This window comes from Beta vulgaris, chromosome 1 (assembly GCF_026745355.1).
Source record: "Beta vulgaris subsp. vulgaris cultivar EL10 chromosome 1, EL10.2, whole genome shotgun sequence".
NCBI classification, from domain to species: Eukaryota; Viridiplantae; Streptophyta; class Magnoliopsida; order Caryophyllales; family Amaranthaceae; genus Beta; species Beta vulgaris.
The window spans coordinates 40,710,209-40,731,470 of NC_079202.1; the positions used below are offsets into that span (position 1 = coordinate 40,710,209).

At 36.6% G+C, this 21,262-nt stretch overlaps 1 protein-coding gene across 1 annotated transcript; it reads right to left on the reverse strand.

The window, feature by feature from the left end:
* Positions 1-2,278: 2,278 nt before the first annotated feature.
* Positions 2,279-20,810, reverse strand: LOC104885282 (WAT1-related protein At3g02690, chloroplastic). The gene is made up of 7 exons (XM_048643485.2): positions 20,040-20,810; positions 18,356-18,403; positions 16,656-16,778; positions 3,965-4,114; positions 3,304-3,475; positions 3,126-3,186; positions 2,279-3,014 (listed from the first exon to the last, which is right to left on the reverse strand). Exons 1-7 carry the CDS (start codon positions 20,589-20,591, stop codon positions 2,909-2,911), a joined length of 1,212 nt encoding a protein of 403 aa, XP_048499442.1. The 5' UTR covers positions 20,592-20,810; the 3' UTR covers positions 2,279-2,908.
* Positions 20,811-21,262: the final 452 nt, after the last annotated feature.

The following is a 21,262-nucleotide window of genomic DNA, read 5'->3' on the forward strand; positions in this document are numbered from 1 at the left end:
ATCTAGAATTATCTTGTAAAAATCTAAGATATTTGTACGGAAAGAAAAATCTAGAAGTTAGGATACAACAACTATAAATATATAATATGTGCATGAGTTGAAAGGGAGCCAAACAAGTGAGCTTCACACAAGATATTAGGAAAGGTAGAAACAAAGGGTTCTACCAAGGTAAATGAGAGACATGAGCTCTTATAAACACAACTGTACAATTAATATCAATGAAAATGTAATTTTATGATACTATTTAGGGCCATCAAAACTTCCATGTGCGCCACAAATTCTATCATGGTATCAGAGCCGAAAAGTGGTTACAAAGAAGATCGAAGGCCCGAGAGATGGAAATCAAGCTTGTACGAAGAGATTTGGAGGGCACAGTCAAGGTAAGTATCTAATACAAAATTTTAAAGAAGATAATTCAAAAGGTATGGAGATGAAATAAAAGAGTTTTAGGAGAAGACAAAAATGGAAGATATGTTTGGAAATTAAAATATGATGATGGAGGAAAAAAGAAAGATGAGATAACTTTTGAAAAATGTTGAAGATTATAATGTAGGATAAGTTTGATGGTTGATGACATGAACATCAACAAATGAAATTAGCATTGGAAGAAAAGGAAAGAATGAAAAAAAATGGAGAATATTGGTGACAAGAGCACCAATAGTTGGGAAGAAGAAGGGAAAAAAATAAAATGAAAAGAAAAAGGAGAAGAAGGGAAAAAAAAAAGTTCAAGAGAAAGATTTTGGAATTTGCTAATGACATGGGCATTAGCAGAGATGATTGGTGACATAAGCATCAATGAAAGAATGAAATTGAATAAAGATATGTGAAGAAGAAAAATGAAAAAGTTCAGATTAGGAGGAGTAAGTTGGTAACATGAGTACCAACCAAAAACATTAAAGATCAAGAAATATGATGAAGAAACAAAGGTAGGATGGTTGGTAACAAGGGTACCACCACAAAGAAGTGATAATCAACAATATGGAAAGAAGAAAATGGAAGGTAGTTGGTGACGTAGGCACCGACGAGGACGAGAAGAAAATTTCAAGAATCAAGTTTGGAGATAGATGATGACAAGTGCATCAACCAGACTTTGAAGAGACCTTTGGAAGAAGCATGATGAAGTACAACAATTTTCAAGATTAAGGGGGAGTGTTAGAGATTAATCTAGAAAATTCTAAATGTTTGATATGATGAAAAATGTGAGAAAATTATCTAATGTGTATCTAGAATTATCTTGTGAAAAATCTAAGATATTTGTACTTGAAAGAAAAATCTAGAAGCTAGGATACAACAACTATAAATATATAATATGTGCATGAGTTGAAAAGGGAGCCAGACAAGTGAGCTCCACACAAGATATTAGGAAAGGTAGAAACAAAGGGTTCTACCAAGGTAAATGAGAGACATGAGCTCTTACAAACACAACTGTACAATTAATATCAATGAAAATGCAATTTTATGATACTATCCGGGTCCATCAAAACTTCCATGTACGTCACAGATTCTCTCAGTGCAAGCCTCTTTTCGAGGGAGAGAAAAAGTCTATCTTTCAAGGGAGATTTGAATTGCTTAGCTTTGAAATTGATTCTGAAACTAGGTGGGATGGTTTGAAGTGGGTTAATAAAAGGAGTGGTTGGACAAATGAGGTAGAAAAGTGAATAAATATGATGTGATATATTACCATATATGTAGATAAATTGAAAATATAATACTTCCTCCGTTTTTTATTAGATGTTACACTTTTCAAATCACGGACTCTTAGGTAATTTTTGGAGAGGAGAGAGATAGAGAGAATGAAAAACAAAAGGGTCCCATATGACCATGTGATAGGAGAGAGATAACGAGAAGTTATTACCCAAAATAAAAGTATAACATCTAATTTAAAACTTCCTAAAATAGAAAGTATAACATCTAAAAAAAACATAGGAAGTAACTAAATAGAAATAATCTAAAAAGAAAAGTGTAACACATAAAAAATGAAAATAGTACTTTGTATAGCATATCTCGTTTAAAACATTCACGTGCTACCTTTCATCCATGCACTCATGGTGGCTCGTCTATTCTTAATTCTTTTGTACCTTTCCTAGTTTTATACTTCCTTCGTTTTTGAATACTTAAAACTTTTCTATTTTAGTAAGTTCACTATAAATTGCAATGTTGACATTTTTGACATTTTATTTTTTTTTCTCCCAGCACATGTGAATTCTTCTTAATCTTTCTCTAGCTCTCTCCGATCTTTAGGCACACTTAATGTTACGAGAATTAAAAATGGAGGAAATACACCACCTAAAATTTCACAATCTTTGATTAAATAGCACTCAATAAGTTCTATGGCGTCCCTTGAATCTCGTACAGAACTCATCGCAGTACTAACTTTCTCATCGTTGTTAATTTATTTTTTTAAATGTTCGTCTTAAAGATATGCCAATATGTACATGACCTCCTTTATACCTGTGAGATGTTCTAGTTTGATAGGGTCCTTCTCTTACCAAAATATAGAGAGAAATATGTAACCCCCCTCTAAGGTGGATACCCCCAACTGCCTTAACGATAGTTACATGAATTAACCAAGATCTATTGATAAATACAATTTACAGATGATTTTAGGGACTGCCAAGACTGGATTTTGAGCTTGCAAGTTGCAACAATCTCCCAGGAAACCTTGTCTTGAAGATTATAGTCCAGCAGTATATCCAGTTTCATCCATTCAATCCAAGGTACAAGCTTGCATTTTTATCTCTGGTATAATTATCTCTTGTTTAAGCTTTGATGCCTGTACAAGTCACACGCTGAACGAGTGTGTACAATATGCTACATGATTCATCGATCAATTTGAGAATGTAGGTCTGATCAATGTTCTTCTGCACTGAATATTCAAGTAGCTTTGCGGAACCTGCCATAAACTTGTTCATTCCACAGTGCTGTCTTTATAATTTACCATGTATATAGCCACCAAGGTTATGAAGGCCCCAGCTAGTTGCAAATTCGAGAAGCTCTCGCCTAGATACAAGAATCTACAAAGAAAAGGAGTGTCATGCTTGATAGCTTGAAAAAGAGCACATACGTCAAAAAGATCTCATAATGTTAAGGCATTTGGAGTTTTGGGCACAGTGAAAACATCTTACCCGAAAATTGAAGCAAACATTGGAGTCAGAAAAGTGAGAGAGCTAAGTTTTGTCAGACTACCTGAAATAAAAGTACTCAGGTTAATATGGATTATACAACAATCGCTCGATTCAAAGAGGCCACTTGTAGGTGCATTATTAAGGAAATAATGAATATGGAATCATCAAAAATAAGGACCTCTTGTTGCGTTATAGAAGAATACACCATAGCTAATAGCACCCCCAAAGATGGATGTATAAAACAGTGATGAAAGGTCGATAGCCAAGAGCTCATTAAGACTCCCATTGAATATAGGATCATTATTCAGTACCGATAAAGCTACTAGAGGAAGCCCGCCAAGTACCATGTGCTGCAAAAAAAAAGTAATATCTCAGCATCAGCATGTATGGAACCTCAGTTTCTATTCCTGTTCTCATTAATCAAGAGAAGACACCAAACAGAACAGATCAGAAGATCTCTGGTAGCAAGTTGTTCAAACTTGTTTTCATTTGCTCCATGTGGAGAATAAAATTGGATCAAAATCCAAACTTCTAGGTTCAGACATAAGAATAATACTCAAAAAGGAAGGACTATTTCCTTCAACATACCATTCTGAACATCCAATCTGAACTCTAAAGTGAGTTTATAGTGGTAAGGACTCCCTTCATAAACCGAAGACTTCCACAAACTTAAAAATCACTTTCATTTATATGCCAAACCATCAATTTGTGAAGTGTAATTAAATTCAAATATACTCAGTCAAAGCCATTGATCTTGACTTTCCAGTTCAAACCTGCATGCAAAACCCATCAGACAGAGACAGATCACAATGTAGGATGGAAATGAAGCATAGACTTACCCATCCAGTAGCCATAACAGAGTCAGAAAACTTGGAAACCCAACGCACCATGACAGTACCAATTGCCATGCTTTGTGCTGACAGAAGCATCCACCATTCACCGCTGCCCCACAATGAAAAATCAGTCTGATCGGTTGTAATAACAGGTAACTGAAAAACAACTCGAAAAAATGCACAATAATTAGTAAGCAGCTAAAATACCATAATCATGCTTCATTTCATCAACAGCAATTAATTTCAAGTTGCATCAAGGGATTGGAAGTTCTAGAAAAAAGTAAAGCAAAAACCAGAAAGGATTGCACTGAAAGCAGAGTTTGGAAGGGTACAATATTTGCAGCCTTGGTAGTTTATTTTAGCTCCCATTAGAAGAACAAAATATGCAATTAGTGGTTGTATTAGTAGTTTCCTAGCTAATATTGAGTTGTCGTTTTTGTAGAGTTTAGTGGTAGTTGTTACTTGAGGCTGATAATAAAAACAACTAGTTGTTTCTTGAGGCAGATAATAAAAGCAGCTTTTATGATTCCTAAGGCTACTCATAATTGTTAGTTCCTAAAGCTAATCACAATTGTTAGGTATTTTATTAAGGGAAATAATTATCCCTAATGCTCTCTCCCAATCCATCATAATCCTCCCACGTCCCACCACCACCAGAACATCCTTACATCTCAACTGCCACAGGTCCACCACAACCCATCTAGAAGTAGCTTTTCTCGCTTTCACCCACCCCCGCCCATGGTGTCAAAACAAGGTTGCATCGTATCGTATTGCCCGTGTTCTACAGGTTTTCAAATTTACCAAAACCGATACTACGCGTATCGTAAAGGTCTAAAAAACCACGTATTGGGTGGGTTCCAGGGATATATCATGGTCTGAGCCAATATTTGGCAGTACGAAAACCGCATCATCCCCTTCCCGCATCACCATGACCGTTCCTGTGATCGTGACCGAAACCGCGTATTTGAACTATGCACCCACCCCATTTGACTTGGGTAAAGACTAAGTAGCAGAGCAGGCCAGTTATTCTCTCCCCTTATTTTGCTCTCAGCCATCTAACATTGATTCCATTGATCTTAAGACTCGAAAAGCAGCAGAGGGCTATGGGCAGACATGAAAGGAACACAAGTAAAAGAGGGAGAGGGAAAGAGAAACAGAGAAAAAGAGAGAGTGCCTTCCTTCCAAAGAAGATAAGAACAAAGGTCCAACATCAATGCTCACTTTGTCTCACCTTCTATGTTGACTTCTCTCCTAGATACTTATAAAGCTATAGCTGATAGGGCAACAGAGCCATATGAGACCAGATGAGATGGCATTGTGCACCATGAATTTTCTGATAATTCCAGCATCATCAAATACAAAAGTAAAAGGTAGCAAGAAGAGGAAAATGATGATGAAAAAAATGAAGGAATTTCTTGCAAACAAGGAAACCATGCAAGTATTAATGATGTTATGACACTTGTTACAGCAGGGGCTGGGAACCAGCCGAAAAGGTTAAGATCTTCCCTCTGATCTCACTTTTCTAGCGATTTAAAAAATTCTGCTACGAGTCTCAATTATGTCCGTCGTTTAAAAAGTCTCAACTTTTGATTATTCCATGGTAGGCCCAACTATTTGCGCTATTGCAGTGAGTAATCTACCTGTCACATAACTTTGCTAGTTAAGATCACATGAACCAACTTAACTGTTATAACGGACGTGAGAGAGAAACAAATAATGAATGTAAAACAATGAAAACGGACAACAGATTTACGTGGTTTACCAATTTGGCTACGTCCACGGGCAGAGATAAATTATTTTATTATGTGAGGAAAACCAGATTACAGAGAGAATTAAACTAAATTCATGGTCTTAAACAATTAGGTAAATAACCTATTTATACTTCCGCGTCGAAAATGCGTTTTCCGGATAAAATATTGTGTCGGGCGACATCCACCCAATCGGGCGGTATTTACTAATCCCAGATTCGTTGCGGCCCCGATCGAGCGCAACTCGCCTGGTCATAATTCGATGATTCGGGCGACCTCCAAAAGACAGTTGCTGAAACTTTGTCTCAGATTCGATCGGGCGGTCTCGCCCGACCCGATCGGGCCGTATTCCAAATCAACAATTTCGATGCATTTCATCGAATACATTCAAGGCATTAATCTTACAAATCTCCACCTTGACTTGAATCCTCTCACAATAAACCAAAAACAGATGCTTTGATCACAACGCCTAGAATCTCCCTACAAGAGATTTGTCCCAAAAGACGACCAGACCAGATTAGTCCCTAAGGACCCTAGATTTGCCCAAGAAGGCAACTAACAATCGCAAACATTGAGTAAGCTCAAACAAGCCTAGATTTTCCTTCCCCGATTGCTGGAACCCATCTGGTTGAGCCATGTATATCTCCTCCTCCAACTCTCCATGTAGAAAAGTTGTTTTCACATCTAACTACTCAAGCTCAAAATCCTCAAAATCCTGATGTGCAACTATTGCTAGTTGCACCCTGATGGAAGTATGTCTAACTATAGGTGAAAATATCTCATTGTAGTCTACACCCTCCCTTTGTGTGAACCCTCTTGCAACCAGTCAAACCTTATACTTGACCCCCTCTGCAGATGTTATCCCCTCCTTTTTCTTGAAACTCATTTACAAGTAACAATTTTTCTCCCTTGAGGCTTAGACACAAGCTCTCAAGTCTCATTCTTATGAAGTGATTTCATCTCATTTTCCATTGCAGCAAGCCAATGGGTAGACTCCGTACATGTAACTGCTTCCCTATATGTGGATGGCTCATAGACATCCATTTCCTTAGCAACCTATAATGCATAAGCCACCACCATATCTTCAAAACCATGTCTCTTTGGGGATTTCCCAAATTTTGTCCTTATAAGACGATCCTGAGCGAGGCTAGGAGCCTCTTCACTTGGTATTGAAGATGGTGGTTCTTCAGAATCAATGTGTTGATAATCATCACTCTCATCATGAGTGACTTGCTGCTCCACCTGTTTATCAACACTACCACTATCTGACACAACAATGGACTTCACCAGTAGGATTAAACATAGAATTTTCATCAAAGACAACATTTCTACTAAGTATAACCTTATTCTCATACGAAGACCAAATTCTATAACCCTTTACTCCATCCTCATAACCCACAAACACTCTTTTTAGCCTTTGCTTCCAACTTACCTTCATTTACATGATAGTAAACATTACAACCAAAAACTCCCATATCTAAGAGCTTACTTGACCACATCTCATATGGTGTTTTGAGATTGATCCCAGAGTGAGGTCCACGGTTGATTTGATAACATGTCGTATTGACGGTTTCTCCCCAAAACCTTCTAGTCATACCAGCATTAGAGAGTATGCACTGAGCTCTCTCCAGAAGTGTCTGATTCATTCATTTTGCTATACTATTCTGTTGTGGTGTATTTCTAACAGTATGATGCCTAGCAATCCCTTCATTCTTACAGACTTATTCAAAATCAGACAAACAAAATTCCAGACCATAATCAATTATCAGTTCGTAGCCTTTTGATCTTCTTCTCAGTTTAATTTTCCACCAATGTCTTCCACTACTTGAAATATTTGAAATCTTCACCTTTTAACTTCATGACAATTAGCCAAGTCATTCTTGAAAAATCATCTATGAAAGAAACTAAGTACATGTGACCTCCCAAAGACTCCACGCGTGAAGGACCCCAATAATTAAAATGGATATAATCCAGAGTACCTTTTGTTCTATGAATGCCCTTAGGAAACTTGTCACGATGTAGTTTCCCAAAGACACAATGCTCACAAAACTCCAAGTTGGTGAGATTATGGCCACCCAGAAGATCAACCTTGAGAGGATTTGCATCCCTCTCTCACTCATATACCCAAGTCTCATGTGTCATAGCTTGGTCATATCCTCCTTCTGAATTTCAAACGACACAACAGTACCTCAACTTGAGAGAGTAGAACCCTGCAAAACATACAAGGTACCGCACTTGACCCCTTCAATACATCCGTTGGACTCTTGTAGACATACACAACTCCCATCTGAACTCTGAACCCTTATTGTCTAACAAACTAAGTGAAATCATCATATGTGAAACATGCCTAACATTATTCAAAATGCAGAATGTACCATCATGTGTCCGGATTTTGATAGAGCCTATTCCAACTGTCTTACAAACTCACTATTAAACATTGAAATATTACCCCCATCTACCTGCTCATAAGTAGAAAACCACTCACTACGAGAAATCATATGATACGACGCTCCAGAATAAAAAACTCACACATCACTACAATATGTTTGCTCATTAACAGCTAATGCAAGATCATCCTCAGAATTCGAATTTTCTACTGCAACAACAGCACAACCAGACCTAAATTTATTCTCTTGATGCTTCTTTTTAGGACATTTCTTTTTCCAATGCCCCTTTTCCTTACCATAAATACAGACATCATTTAGAATTCTTTTCACCACGTCCCTTACCACTACTACTGGCCACTAATCCAAAAGCCTGAGTACAGATATCTTATGGCGCAATTCCCTACTATGAAGAGATGAACTAACCTCTTCTAAGGACACAAAAATCTTTAAAGATTGCACAAAATTTTCATATCATAACGGTAATGAAACAAGCAGAATTAAAGCGGCATCCTCATCCTTCACCTTAACATCAATATTACGCAATTCTAGCAAAATTGTATTTAATTGATCTAATGCATCTCTAAGAGGCATACCTTCCTGCATTCGTAGGCTGAAAAGACGTTATTTCAAAAGCAACTTCTTGGTTAGAGATTTTGTCATATACAAACTCTCTAATTTCAACCACACCAGATGCGGTTCCTCCTCCGCGACTTCAGTGACTATGTCATCAGCCAGACACAACATAATCGTTGAATGAGCCTTTTCCTCCAAAGTGGTTATCTCAGCGGTAAGTGAATCTGTTGACTTCTTCGTCAATGGCTCCCACAACCCCTGTTGCTTCAGTGAAACTCGCATCTTGATTTGCCACAGACTAAAACTATTCCTCCAGTGAATTTATCAATCTTCACATTCATCCTAGACAGCTTTCTCACACAGATCGAACACAAAACTTTGATACCAATTTGTTATAACGGACGTGAGAGAGAAACAAATAATGAATGTAAAACAATGAAAACAGACAAAAGATTTAAGTGGTTCACCAATTTGGCTATGTCCACGGACAGAGAGATAATATTTTATTATGTGAGGAAAACCAGATTACAGATAGAATTAGACTTAATTCGTAGTCTAAAACAATAAGGTAAATAACCTATTTATACTCCTGCGTCTAAAACGCGTTCTCCAGAGAAAACGGGCCTCTACCCGAGATCGGACAGTACTTACTAATCCCAGATTCGTTGCGGGCTCGATCAGCCGTAACTCGCCCGGTCACAATTCGGTAATTACGCCCGATTGGGCGACCTCCAGAAGACAGCTGCTGAAACTTTGTCTCGGGCCCGATCGGACGGTATTCCAAATCAGCAATTTCGACGCATTTCGTTGAACACATTCAAGGCGTAATCTTACATTAACATACTCCACCCCGTCGTCTCATGTGCATCTCTTGAGAACGTTTTTTCCTCTTTCTTCTATTTATTAGAGTATGTCAAGGGTCTTCTTTCTTCTTTGCTAAAATTCATCATCATATCATAATAGTGTTTGAAAGCAACAAATCCACAAATAAAATAACAACATCGAAACTGCTAAACTTAAATTTCTAATATTACACTCCTTTCGTTCTCTTTTAGTTCCAACACTTCTTACTTTTTACTTTTTGGTGCTTCAATTTAGTTGCAACCTTGACTATTTTGGATTTTCTTTCCCTCAATCTCTCTCTTAATCACATGGGCCCCTTTTTTTTATCTCTCCCTCACCTTAAATAGTTTGTTTTCCAACCCCCAATGTTGGGACTAGATTAGAGCAAAGGAAGCATGCAACATGAATAACAACCTCAAATTAAGATACATGGTTCCTAGTAGTCGGAATATTTTTTTTGACTAACATCAGAAGTTTTTATCACCAACTCCTAAATTGACTTCGAAATATCTAAATGAGTTACACAATGGTAGGTTTAATACTTGCACTTATTGTCTAATACTTCCTCCATTTTTTAATAATTGACACGTATTCCTTTTTAGAAAATATCAAAATAAGTGACACATAGCTATATATGGTAACAATTGTTCAACTTTATTACAATATTGCCATTCATTAATCACCCACCCACTTTAATACATTTACTACTTCCCACCTAATTCATTCAATTTCCCCAACCAAGTTAATGACTCCCTCCATTTTTTCCACCACATTCTTTTAATATTATCCTCCCCCCTATTCTTTAGATCTTCAAACCATAACTCACCCAAACTAAGAACCCTAAAAAATTGTCTACCCTAAATCTCGAAATTCTTGTTTCTCTCATCTTCTTTTCTTCTTTCTTTACTGTTTCTTGTGAAGAACCAAATCTACCCCCAATTTTCGCAAATCTTTTGCTTCTCTCATCTTCTGTTCTTCTTCCTCTACTGTTTCTTGTGAAGAACCCTAAAAATCTACCCCCAATTTTCGCGAATCGTTTGCTTATCTTGTTGTTGCAAAAAATCCTAAGTCCCCAATTTTTTTTGTGATGGAATCGTGGAATACTGCTGATTATGTTTTCGGTTTTGATACTGTTGAGGCCTCCGAAGAGTCTCGGTTGTTGAGGAAATTAGATCGGCGTGAACACGGGTCTTCTTATTCAAAGTTTCGTTCGCCTGATGAACTAGAAAGCCTTCAAAACGTTATTGTTGAGGCTGGGTTGCATGCGGAAAAAAACTTGACTTTGACAATTCTTCTGTGTCCTCTACTTCTAAGTCCCCAAAAAAGGCAATTCAGATGTGTCTTCTATTGTTGTCAGTGTCAAAACCACGAACAAAGACAAACAAAATTGAAAATTCCATTGTTTATAATGGATCTGTGGTGATATCTTCTAACTATTGCCATTCTTTTCTTTGCTTAGATCTAGATTTTTTTTTTTTTTGTTGCATGCTTTGAGTGTGGGATTTTGCTGCTGGGTTGATTGGCAATATCATGAGATTCTTGTTGTTTTCTCTTGTTTATGGCTGTTGTTTTGTGTGAATTTCATCTTTGTATTGTCTTTGTGATTTTGTAAATGCTGATCTACCCCCAATTTGTCATGTTTGTTATAACTAGGGTTTCTTTGAATTAGGGTTCCTTTTTTTATTGAGCCTGTTGATTTATGTTAATTTTTATGGTAGTGTATAGTTGATTTATGTTGATTTTTGTTGATTTCGGTTTATTTGACTTGATTTCTGTTGATTTACTTTGAATTATGTTTACTACACTGTTTTAGCGTTTTTTATAGTACTAGACAGTTGATTTATGTTGAGTTTTGGATATTTAGGTTGATTTTTGTTAATTTAGGTTGATTTATGTTGATTTAGGTTCATTTTTGTTGATTTCGTTACTTTGAGTTGATTTAAGAGTACTGGACAGTTGAGTTATGTTTATTTAGGTTGATTTTGTTGATTTAGGTTGATTTTTGTTGATTTAGGTTCATTTTTGTTGATTTCATTACTTTGAGTTGATTTAAGGGTACTGGACAGTTGAGTTATGTTTATTTAGGTTGATTTTGTTGATTTAGGTTCATTTCTGTTGATTTTTGTTACTTTGAGTTGATTTAACGGTACTTGACACTTGATTTATGTTAATTTTAGGTTGTTGTATGTTGAGCTATGTTGATTTAGGTTGATTGATGTTGTTTTATGTTGATTATTGTTGATGTTTGTTAATTTAAGTTTATTTTAGGCTATTGGACAGTTGATTTATGTTCAATTTGGGTTCATTTATGGTACTCTAGAGTTGATTGGAGTTGATTTATGTTCATTTATATTAATTTATGTTAATTTTAGATGATTTATGTTGTTTTATGTTGATTACTGTTGATTTACGTTGATATTTGGTTTTGTACGGTTGATTTGACTTGCATTTGGTTGATTACATTTACATTGTAGTTCATTTTGGTTGCTTTGAGTTCATATATGTTGATGTTATTTCATTTTATTTGTTGTGAGTTGATATAGGTTCATGTTAGTTTATTCTATTTTACTTTTGTGTGGATCTGGTCTTGTTTATTCCCCTCTTCATTTCTTGTTTCAAGCTCTTCTTCTCGACTGAACCGAAGAAATTGTATTGCACATTTTAAATCAATTCAGTCGGGAAGTAGAGGCTTGAATGATTGATGCCTTTAGGTTAGGTTCTTTTAGTTTGTAAATTGATTTGTTGTCCATATTGTTGTGGTTAGCTTAGGTTCATTTATGGTACTGATTTAGGTACTTTTATGTTGTAATTACACTTGATTACCATGTTGGTTTTACTTGTAAAAAGTTCATTTGAGTTGGTTACAGTTTTGTTGAAAGTTTTTTGATGGTATTGTTTTTAAAGTTGGTTTCCTCAATGATGAAACACTTAACATGTAACTAGGCTAAACTCATTAAATATGTCACCATCTAAAGTAGGGTGTTGCAATTAGGAGGCAAATAAGTGATCTAATGGCTGTGAATATGATTTTTTGTTGCACTTGCATGAAACTATATGGACTGAGAGGTTGTTTTTATGATTACCTCAATGAAGAATGAGGTCAACAGCTTTATATTCTTGCATGAAGTCATTATGGCCTAATGATCACCAACTGCCACCATTACATCACCCTCATTTCATGTTGTGAGGCTATCAAAAAAAATTTGCTTTTGTTATGTATGTGGATTGGGGACTTTCTGAGAGGACAGACCAAAAGCAAATGTTTTAGCTTTTAAAAAACTGCCAATGGAAACTAAATGATGATGCAAAAAGATATTCTTCATCCATTTCATACACACTTTACAAAAAGTTAGGTTGCATATCATTATTTTCTTTAAACATACAAAAAATGTTTACAGAAGGCCTCCTTTACTTGATGATGAGGCTACTGTTTGATGCCCAAAATATGTGTTGTTGATGTTGCCTTACTATGCACACAGTGTAATACATGGTTCCAAAATGTTGTTGTTGCTACCATACTTGCTGTGTTGTTGTTGCTACCATACTTGTTGCTGCCTTACTGCCGCCTATTCTTGAGTATTCCTCTATGTTTGGCTTTGACTTGCATTGAAATGGGAGTCTACCCCAATGATGATGTTCTTGTTTAATTCATTGATTGTGTCAGTTACCAACTCATATAGGAATTCAACATAAGTTGGTAAAAAGACCTAATCTATCAAGCCTTTTCTTGCCTATAAGTTTTTGTAGTTATTTCCACCTTTGACTTTTAGGACCACAAGCATGACATGCATCAAATGTAGCAATGTATAGTTAATCAACCTTCGATCATACACATTGTAGGCCTCTCCCACACTTGACACCAACTTTTCCACTGAATCTGAAAAAGTTTGGTGTTAAATTGATTGAATTGCTTTAAAAAATCCTAAGTCTAGCATGTTCACATCAGGAGATTGTGTTGGTTGACATATGAGTTTAATTTCAAACCTATCTTTGTTAGCTTCATGTAGGAACAGTGTGTCATGTGGGGCAACATGAGGCCTTGCATTATCCTGTTGAATCCATCCATTTGCTGGACATTTCTCCATTATTGTTGGCAGCAACTTTGTGATTATCATCTCCCTGATTGTGTCCTTTGTGATGCTTTGCTTGGCTTTGAGTTCAATTGTACCAACAAGTCTATTAATAGACCATCTTTGGGCAGCAACTTCCTCTACAAATGCATAGATTCCCATTTTCCCATCCCAATTTATTCTAGCCAAGTCCCCTATCCATGGCCTTGCAATTGCACCCATAAACATGACCTTTGTGATGAAAGCCTTTGATTGGCAACCCTGTATGGATCTTCCTCCTCTGACAGTAGGTAAAACCTTTGGGTTACCTTGCTCATGAAGAACCACTTTTCATCTATGTGCACCATGTTGTATAGGCAATTAAACCTTGCCTTTTGTGTCACTGTTTTTGGGATGCTTTGAGAAAGCATGAACTTCATTCTTTGAATCTTGTATTTTGGAGTTAATTTGGGTTTGATTGAATTTGTGTGGCACCTCATTATTCCCCTCTTGAGTAGTCTATAAACAGTGGAGAGACTTACTCCCAAAGCTAAAGCAAAGGACCTAAGAGTGGTCCTTTGCTTTAAAGGAACCTCCCTCAATTTGTCTTCATCTATAATCTTGCCAGTTTTCCTATTTGCAACATTGACCTCTGCTCTTAAGTTTTTCTAGTCTTTTGCAAGTCTTCAAAGCCTTGCCAAAGTTAACCTATTGACCCCATAATTTTGTTGTATAGTTTTTAATTGACCTCTTGGAAGAACCATGGCCTCATTTGGAAATGCAAATAGGTCAATGATCATTTGCCTTATGACACAGTTTGGTACATTTGGTCTCTTACCTAGGTTGGTCTCTTACATAGGTTGGTCAAACTCTAACTCATGCTCCTCTTCATTTTGAGGAGTAATACCAGACCTCTTCATCATCTTCTTCATCCCTAATTTGATTCATTTGTTCGTCAATAAGCAGCAATTCATCAACACTTAAATGCCCTTCTTGGATGTATGTTGTTATGTTGTTATGTGTTCTTGTGCACCCATTTGAAGATCTTGTAGCAGCAACAACTCTTTTTCATCTATGTAGTCCCCTTCCCCATTCACCATCAACCAAGCTTCAAAAGCTTCATCCATGGTGTGACTGTGTTGTGTGTGCAAGTGAAACAAAAAATTGTAATTGTGCTGCGTGTGCAAGTGGCACTGTGAAATTGTTTGAGAAGAAATTTTTGTACAAAAGGTTTTTTTTTGTGAAGTGTGTGCGTGACTGAGATTTTGTAATGAGAAGTGTGAAAATTCTGATGGTTTCTAAGTCCCCTTTGCTATAAATATTGGCAGTTAGATTGATTTTGGAGCCAAATTTAAATGAAATTTGAAAATTACATTTTAGAGCCAAATTTAATGAATAGCAATGAGTTGGCAAACCGGGTACCCGTGTGCTTGGACCACTTACCTTTATTAAGTTTGCAATTAACTCTTCTAAACATGTGGTCCAACTTTCTCTCTCTAGGTGGATTGATTTCTTCCCACTTTCTTTCTGTGTCACTTATTAAAAAACGGAGGAAGTATGTAATAAAACAACGAAGACAAGTAAGAGGAAGACTAGTGGACCAAGACACCCATCCTAGACTACCTTGGTTAACAAAGAAAGAGACATCCCATGTTACAAGTTGCCTGCTAACAAAATTTAGGAAACCCAACTTTATATAGACTTAAAGCAGCATTAAATGAGGGATAAAGAACAGGACTAAGATCTGCATTGCATATCAAATAACATAATTATCTCAAGTGTCCACTAAGACAAAGGACTAGTTGCCTAAAACACAAAACCTATACCCATACATGTTGCCATTTCTTGCACGAGAATGGTCATGACTTCTTATCAATATTTAGTATTTTCAAAGTTGTTTACTATGTACTCCCTCCGTCCCTTAATAGAGTGACCATTTCTCCAATGCACATTTGCCAATGCACGTTTTGTATCGTTAATATCTTTAATTTCATATTAGTAAAAATTATAAAAGTTTGATTTTCTTAATGTACGTAATGAGACGAATCAAACAAGACCCCACATGACTATGTTTTTTCTTATATATTAGAAATATTTTTTGAGGGCTTTCTTTACCTTTGAATAGTGTCCAAAAAAGAAATGGGCACTCTATTAAGGGACGGAGGGAGTATTTATGTAATGGAAGTCGTAAAAGGCTCACGACACACTTGAGCAATTGTGTGCTCTAGTTAATTGTATTGTCTATCACAAGAAAAAGGAAAAAGAACAAGATATTAACTAGCTTAGCCACTTAAAAAGTCATTTAGGACTAGGTATATAAAATAGCCTAGAGAGTTGGGAATGTTTGCGTGAATTATTCCATAAAAAATATTACTCTTCCATCCCAAAATATTTGGCCACATACTTGGGTTCCTTTTAACGTAATTTAGCTAAAATACTATAACTATCTGTCGCTAATTAGAATTTTACATCTTCACAATAACAATGTAATTTTTCTGTTGAATTCTTATACAGATGTCACTAAGAGTGATAAGGAAAAGTTCAAACCTATTTACTAAACTTAAATCGAAATTATTATTTTGGGATGAAATTAGCAATTTACTTCTTCCCCATATAAATGGTTACAACTCTTTTACTTTTGTACATTCATGCACTAACTTGATCATATCTTTTTACTGGTATTTGACCTTGTGCAGTGGTGCAAAAAATATTTTCACAAAATAGAGTGATTATATGTATCCACTGTCGTTAAGTGCCATTCACATGTCCCACAAACTGTTAGGCCTCGAGGAAGGTCATAGAATTATATACATCAATGTAAACCAATTGTATATTTAATAAAAGAAGTCAAGGGCAAAAGACTCTTCTAAGGTTTTCAAACTCAGATAAAAGAAAAGGGCAAACTCAAGAAACAGCATATTCATGGAATCAAGACACAAAAATAAAACAAAAAAACTTTAGCCGCGAGACGAGGCTAATGTAGCCTATTCATATAATACACGAAAATGAAGTGTGCATGACCTCGAATAAGCTTCAAGGACGAGTGGGTAGTATACCAAGCAAGGGGAACAGGAGACTACATTTCTTGAGGAATTACCTCGAGTAGTAAAAGCCCTACAACTCCCAGCACCAGCCCTGTAGCTCCAACATATCCAATTGACTCACCAAAAAATAAAGCTGCCAGTACAGCCACTGTAAGAGGCTGTGAATCAATTATAACCTGCAGTCATCAGTTTCAGCAGTGAGCTCCAGACTCAAAGATTTATATTGAGACAAGAAAAGGTATACACTAAACCATAGAGCTCATCCGGTGTATAAAACAAAAATTATTATCTCAAAACAGGAAGCAAAAGATTGTTATGAAGTAATTTGAATTGCTATGGTAACAGCATATTGATATAAAGCTATATTACTTGTGCAATGTTAAGAACTAATTAGGGACATCACCATTAGATAATGAAGGAGAATAATTATTTGGTAAGATGTTGGCAGAAGGATCACATCGAGTTTAATGAATAGCCATATGCTGATAAATTTCATAATTATTATCTGTAAGGTTTTCAGTGAGATTAGTAAGGAATTTTTTTTGACATTATTATATTATCTTTGTGGAAGTTCTTTAAAATTAGGAGTTAAATATAAGAACGTATGCAGATATAAAAGTAGGCCATCGAAAATGAAGTTTTCAGCATGTGGTTTAGAGGAATTGAGCAGTGTCATGAGTGTATTACTTTCTGAAACAGTTTTGATAATAGCTGTGAGGTAATTTCAATTAGCCTTTATTGCTTTTACTAATCTCCTATGTTGCACGACATCGTCAATTCTTCTAGCCAATGCCATTACAGAAGAAATGATATGAAAGAATGCCAAAGGAACGTTTGGACACAGAGGAAGAGGACAATAGCAGGAAAACTCCCAAATATTCCTAATACTAGTTGGCTAGTTGCAATATATGAAAATCAAAAGAGATAGAAGCCTCATTTCCCCTAATGAAACATTCAAATAATATAGAAGGAAGCACAAACGCTTAGGAGCAGCAAGTAAACAAAGCACCAGCTGCAATCTGAACACCAGAAAAAGAGAACGAAACTCCCAAATCAAGCAAAAAGCAGCTCTAACTTCTATAGGAAATACAGGTGGCTTATCAGACTGGTGCTTGCAGCCAAGACCACTATGCAGATTAAAGTCAATGTAAAAATGCAACATCACATATTTTTACCACGCAAAAGACCTTGAACTAAAAGCACTCTAGAAAAACACTTCTCTCCTAAAAAACAGCCGAGGATTTAGCATCAAGCAGCATCCTCGAAAAGTTATGTAAGCATCAACGCCTATGCAGTTAAAATGCCAATAAACAGACTAGTGTGTCCTGAGCAAAACATCTACTCACTGACAGCGTCATGTCAATGTGGTCTCAAAGACAAGTACAATGGATAGTTTTAAAATTAAGAGAAACTCTCCAAAGAGATTGCATGGAAGCCATTGGTGAATGTCCTCCCAGGCTTTCCAAGTGATCTCGGGGTATTAAGAGAGGAACAATGCGGGAAGCAACGCAACTGGCCATATCAAGTCTTTTTTTGCATAAGCAATTCCAGAGAAAGAGCCACAGGTGACTATTATATCCCATAGTTCATATGAAGTAGACCTAGAGAATATTGTTAAGAATTAGCAAATAATATCAGCAGGAAATACGACTAAATAGCGAACTTCCATCAAGAATGATAGTAACAAAAGGATCCTTTTTACAAACATAGGAAGTCAGTTGAGCAACTGAGAAAGATTAGTTAGTAAACATACACTGCCCAGACCTGCAGATGTTCGCTGCAAACCTTCTGCAAGAAATCCCTGTAATATGCCAAAAACAAATAATGATTACACAACTATTGAATAGAATACAATCACAAAATAATTGAAAACATTTTTTTATCAGAGAAGAGTATGTAAAACTTGGTGTGCTCTGCATAAAAAAAACAATCAACGTGATGGTAGTGTATTATTATTCGTTCAAAGATTACACATGTACAGAACCTTGCAAGAACTAAATCATAGATGGCATATGTAACATAAATTCTCGCTCTTTCCCCTGGCATTGTTTGGTTCACATGTTTTACTAGTAAGATCATCCACAAATTGACATTTATGCAGAAATGAATTTCTATTCCCATGTACTCAAAATCGCAACTTCCCATGACACGAAATTTCAAGGTTTTTGGGCCTAAGTTGAGCTTTGCGCAATTCAGAAGCATTCTATACATTTTTGTTCAGATGATCAAGAAAACTAGTGTACCTAATAGAAAAGGTAGTATAAGATTGTTAACACTGAACCAAAGCAACTTGATCACCATATTTTCAGAGATCCTACTTGTTTCTACATCCACGTTGATGCCTCCTTTCTTGCCAAAAGTTCTCTACCCGGTATTGCGGGAGAAATAAGGAATCATAAAGGCGAATGGATAGGAGGATTTCGAAAAGCCATCTTGCAAGGGCTTTGTTATGTGGAGAAGGAGTATCTCAATCATATCACCATTGTTTCCGATAATAAGCAGGCGATTTCTTTGATGAACAGGGATAGTGTTGCCCGTGATTTTTATTGTCATATTCTGAATGAATGCGGGGAGTGGCAAAAGAGGTTTCAAACTTCCCAGTTCGTGTTCAAGAAGTGGGAGCAGAATAGGGTGGCGGACGAATTGGCGAAAGATTGTAGGAAAAATGCAAGTATGCTGAATGAAACTAGAGACATTCATAATATTCCTAGTTTTTGTGAAACTCTTGTAGAAGTGGATTGAATGAGGCTTTTTCATGGCCATAACTGATTTAATTTAATGTTAGCCTTATTCACCAAAATAAAAAAGTAATACATTGGAACAAAAAATATTACTGTGATGATAACCGCATAATCATGTATTTTTTTGTTGAAGGTAAAATGAATATCCCTTGTACATGTAGGGGGGATTGGGGATCCTACTTTGCAACGGTAAGAATCGACAATCGAACCCTTGTCACAAGGGTGGAAGGAGGGCATCTAACTAACTAGGCCAAACATGGGGTCAAAAGTCAAAACAAGGCCGCATCGTATCGTAACGCCCGTGTCATAAAGGTTTTCAAATCCACCGAACTGATATTACTCGCATCGTAAAGGTGTATAAAAAAGCGCATTTTAGGCGGGTTTTATGGATATTTCATGGTTTAAGCCGATATTCAGCAGTACGACAACCACATCATCCTCGTTGCTTCATCACCGCGGCCGTTACCGCAACCGTGATTGAAATCGTATTTTCAAACTATGAGGCCAACCTTAGATTCGTATAAGTATAATCATGTCATGTTGGCTTTCTATATATAAATATACCAAAGATGGTTCTACACAAAAATGTTCTGAAAGTTCTGATATAGGCATTTCTCAAAAGAAACCAACCAAAATGTATAAAGTACAGGGCGATAGTCGGTAAATACAGGGTGGGGTTTAGTCGATTAACAATACCTGAAAACAGGAAGCATCCACAAGTGCAAAGAGAGAGATAGAGAACCAAGCATTAAAGCCAGAAGGTAAAGGCCTACCCTTAGCTCCTGCATACCCAATCAACAACAACCCTGCCGGAATCAGCCGAAATGAGGCGACAAAAAAGGGACCCACTTTAGGCAAAACCTCCTTCATAGCCACCATTGCAGTTCCCCAAAAAAAGAAGGGTGAAATCAACACTGCCCATTCAAACAAATTCCCTAATAACCCTAATTCACTCCCTAATTCTTCTTTATTTCTCTCTAATTTTTCCTCATTAATTACGCATTCAACTTCTGTGCCTGTTCCTATGCACTCAATTTCAGACTCTGAAATATCATTTGTTTTTCGGATGTTGACGTGGAATTTGGAAATTTTGTTTTTAATGCTAGTGAGATTTAGTCTGTTTTTCTTGCATGGGATTGTTTGAAGTTGAGTTGGGTAGTGAAGACTTGATGTGAAAGTGGTCATTGTTGATGGGTTTGGTAACAGTAACTGGTAGCGAGTGGAAGAGAGTGGTGTTGTACACGCCATGATTCTCTGTTGTAGTGTTGTTCCAAGTTTCAGTTGGAAGCTGGAAGAATCTGAGCCTTTTTTTTTTTTTACTTGTACTGCAACATGTCGTTGTGATTTGTAGCTCCAAGACGACGAGGGCAAAGAGAATGTGTGATCAGCAGATGACCACAAAAGCGTGAGAATTGGTTTGATAACTGGAGTATTGAATTTTTTCCGTAGATGATGTGGAAGGGAATTGAATTTTAATTCCTCCTATACGCCAAACTTCAAATTAGTTGCACGCATACGGTTTATGTAGGGTAATACGTGAGAAAATTAATTTTTTATTATACTTATGTAAAACCACTACATAGAATAGTGGCTTACCCCAATAAGCCGCAAATTTGAATAGCGATTAAGGAAAAAGTAAACTGATAAGTGTAGTAGCGGTTAAAAAAACCTAACCGGTACTCCTAAAAGCGATTACAAGCCCCCCCCATACAGCTAATAACTCGACAACTATAAATCGCTACTGAGAGTAACAGTTCATTAAACTGTAAATCCCCAAATTCGAACTACAACTCTTACTTTCTCATTTTGCACCTTTCAATCTCTTAATCTCTCAATTTTTTTCTCTCCCTCTCTTACAATTCACTCGTCGACGGACTGCTGTCGCCGACCATCTCCCAGCCGCTGACCATCTCCCAGCC

Coding starts and splice junctions, on each gene's coding strand:
- LOC104885282 (XM_048643485.2), bottom strand. CDS start 20,591: ATGGCGTGTACAACACCACTCTCTTCCACTCGCTACCAGTTACTGTTA. Junction 3,187..3,303: donor CTTCTATAACGCAACAAGAG/GTCCTTATTTTT, acceptor CTTTTATTTCAG/GTAGTCTGACAAAACTTAGC. Junction 3,015..3,125: donor ATGTTTGCTTCAATTTTCGG/GTAAGATGTTTT, acceptor TTTTCTTTGTAG/ATTCTTGTATCTAGGCGAGA.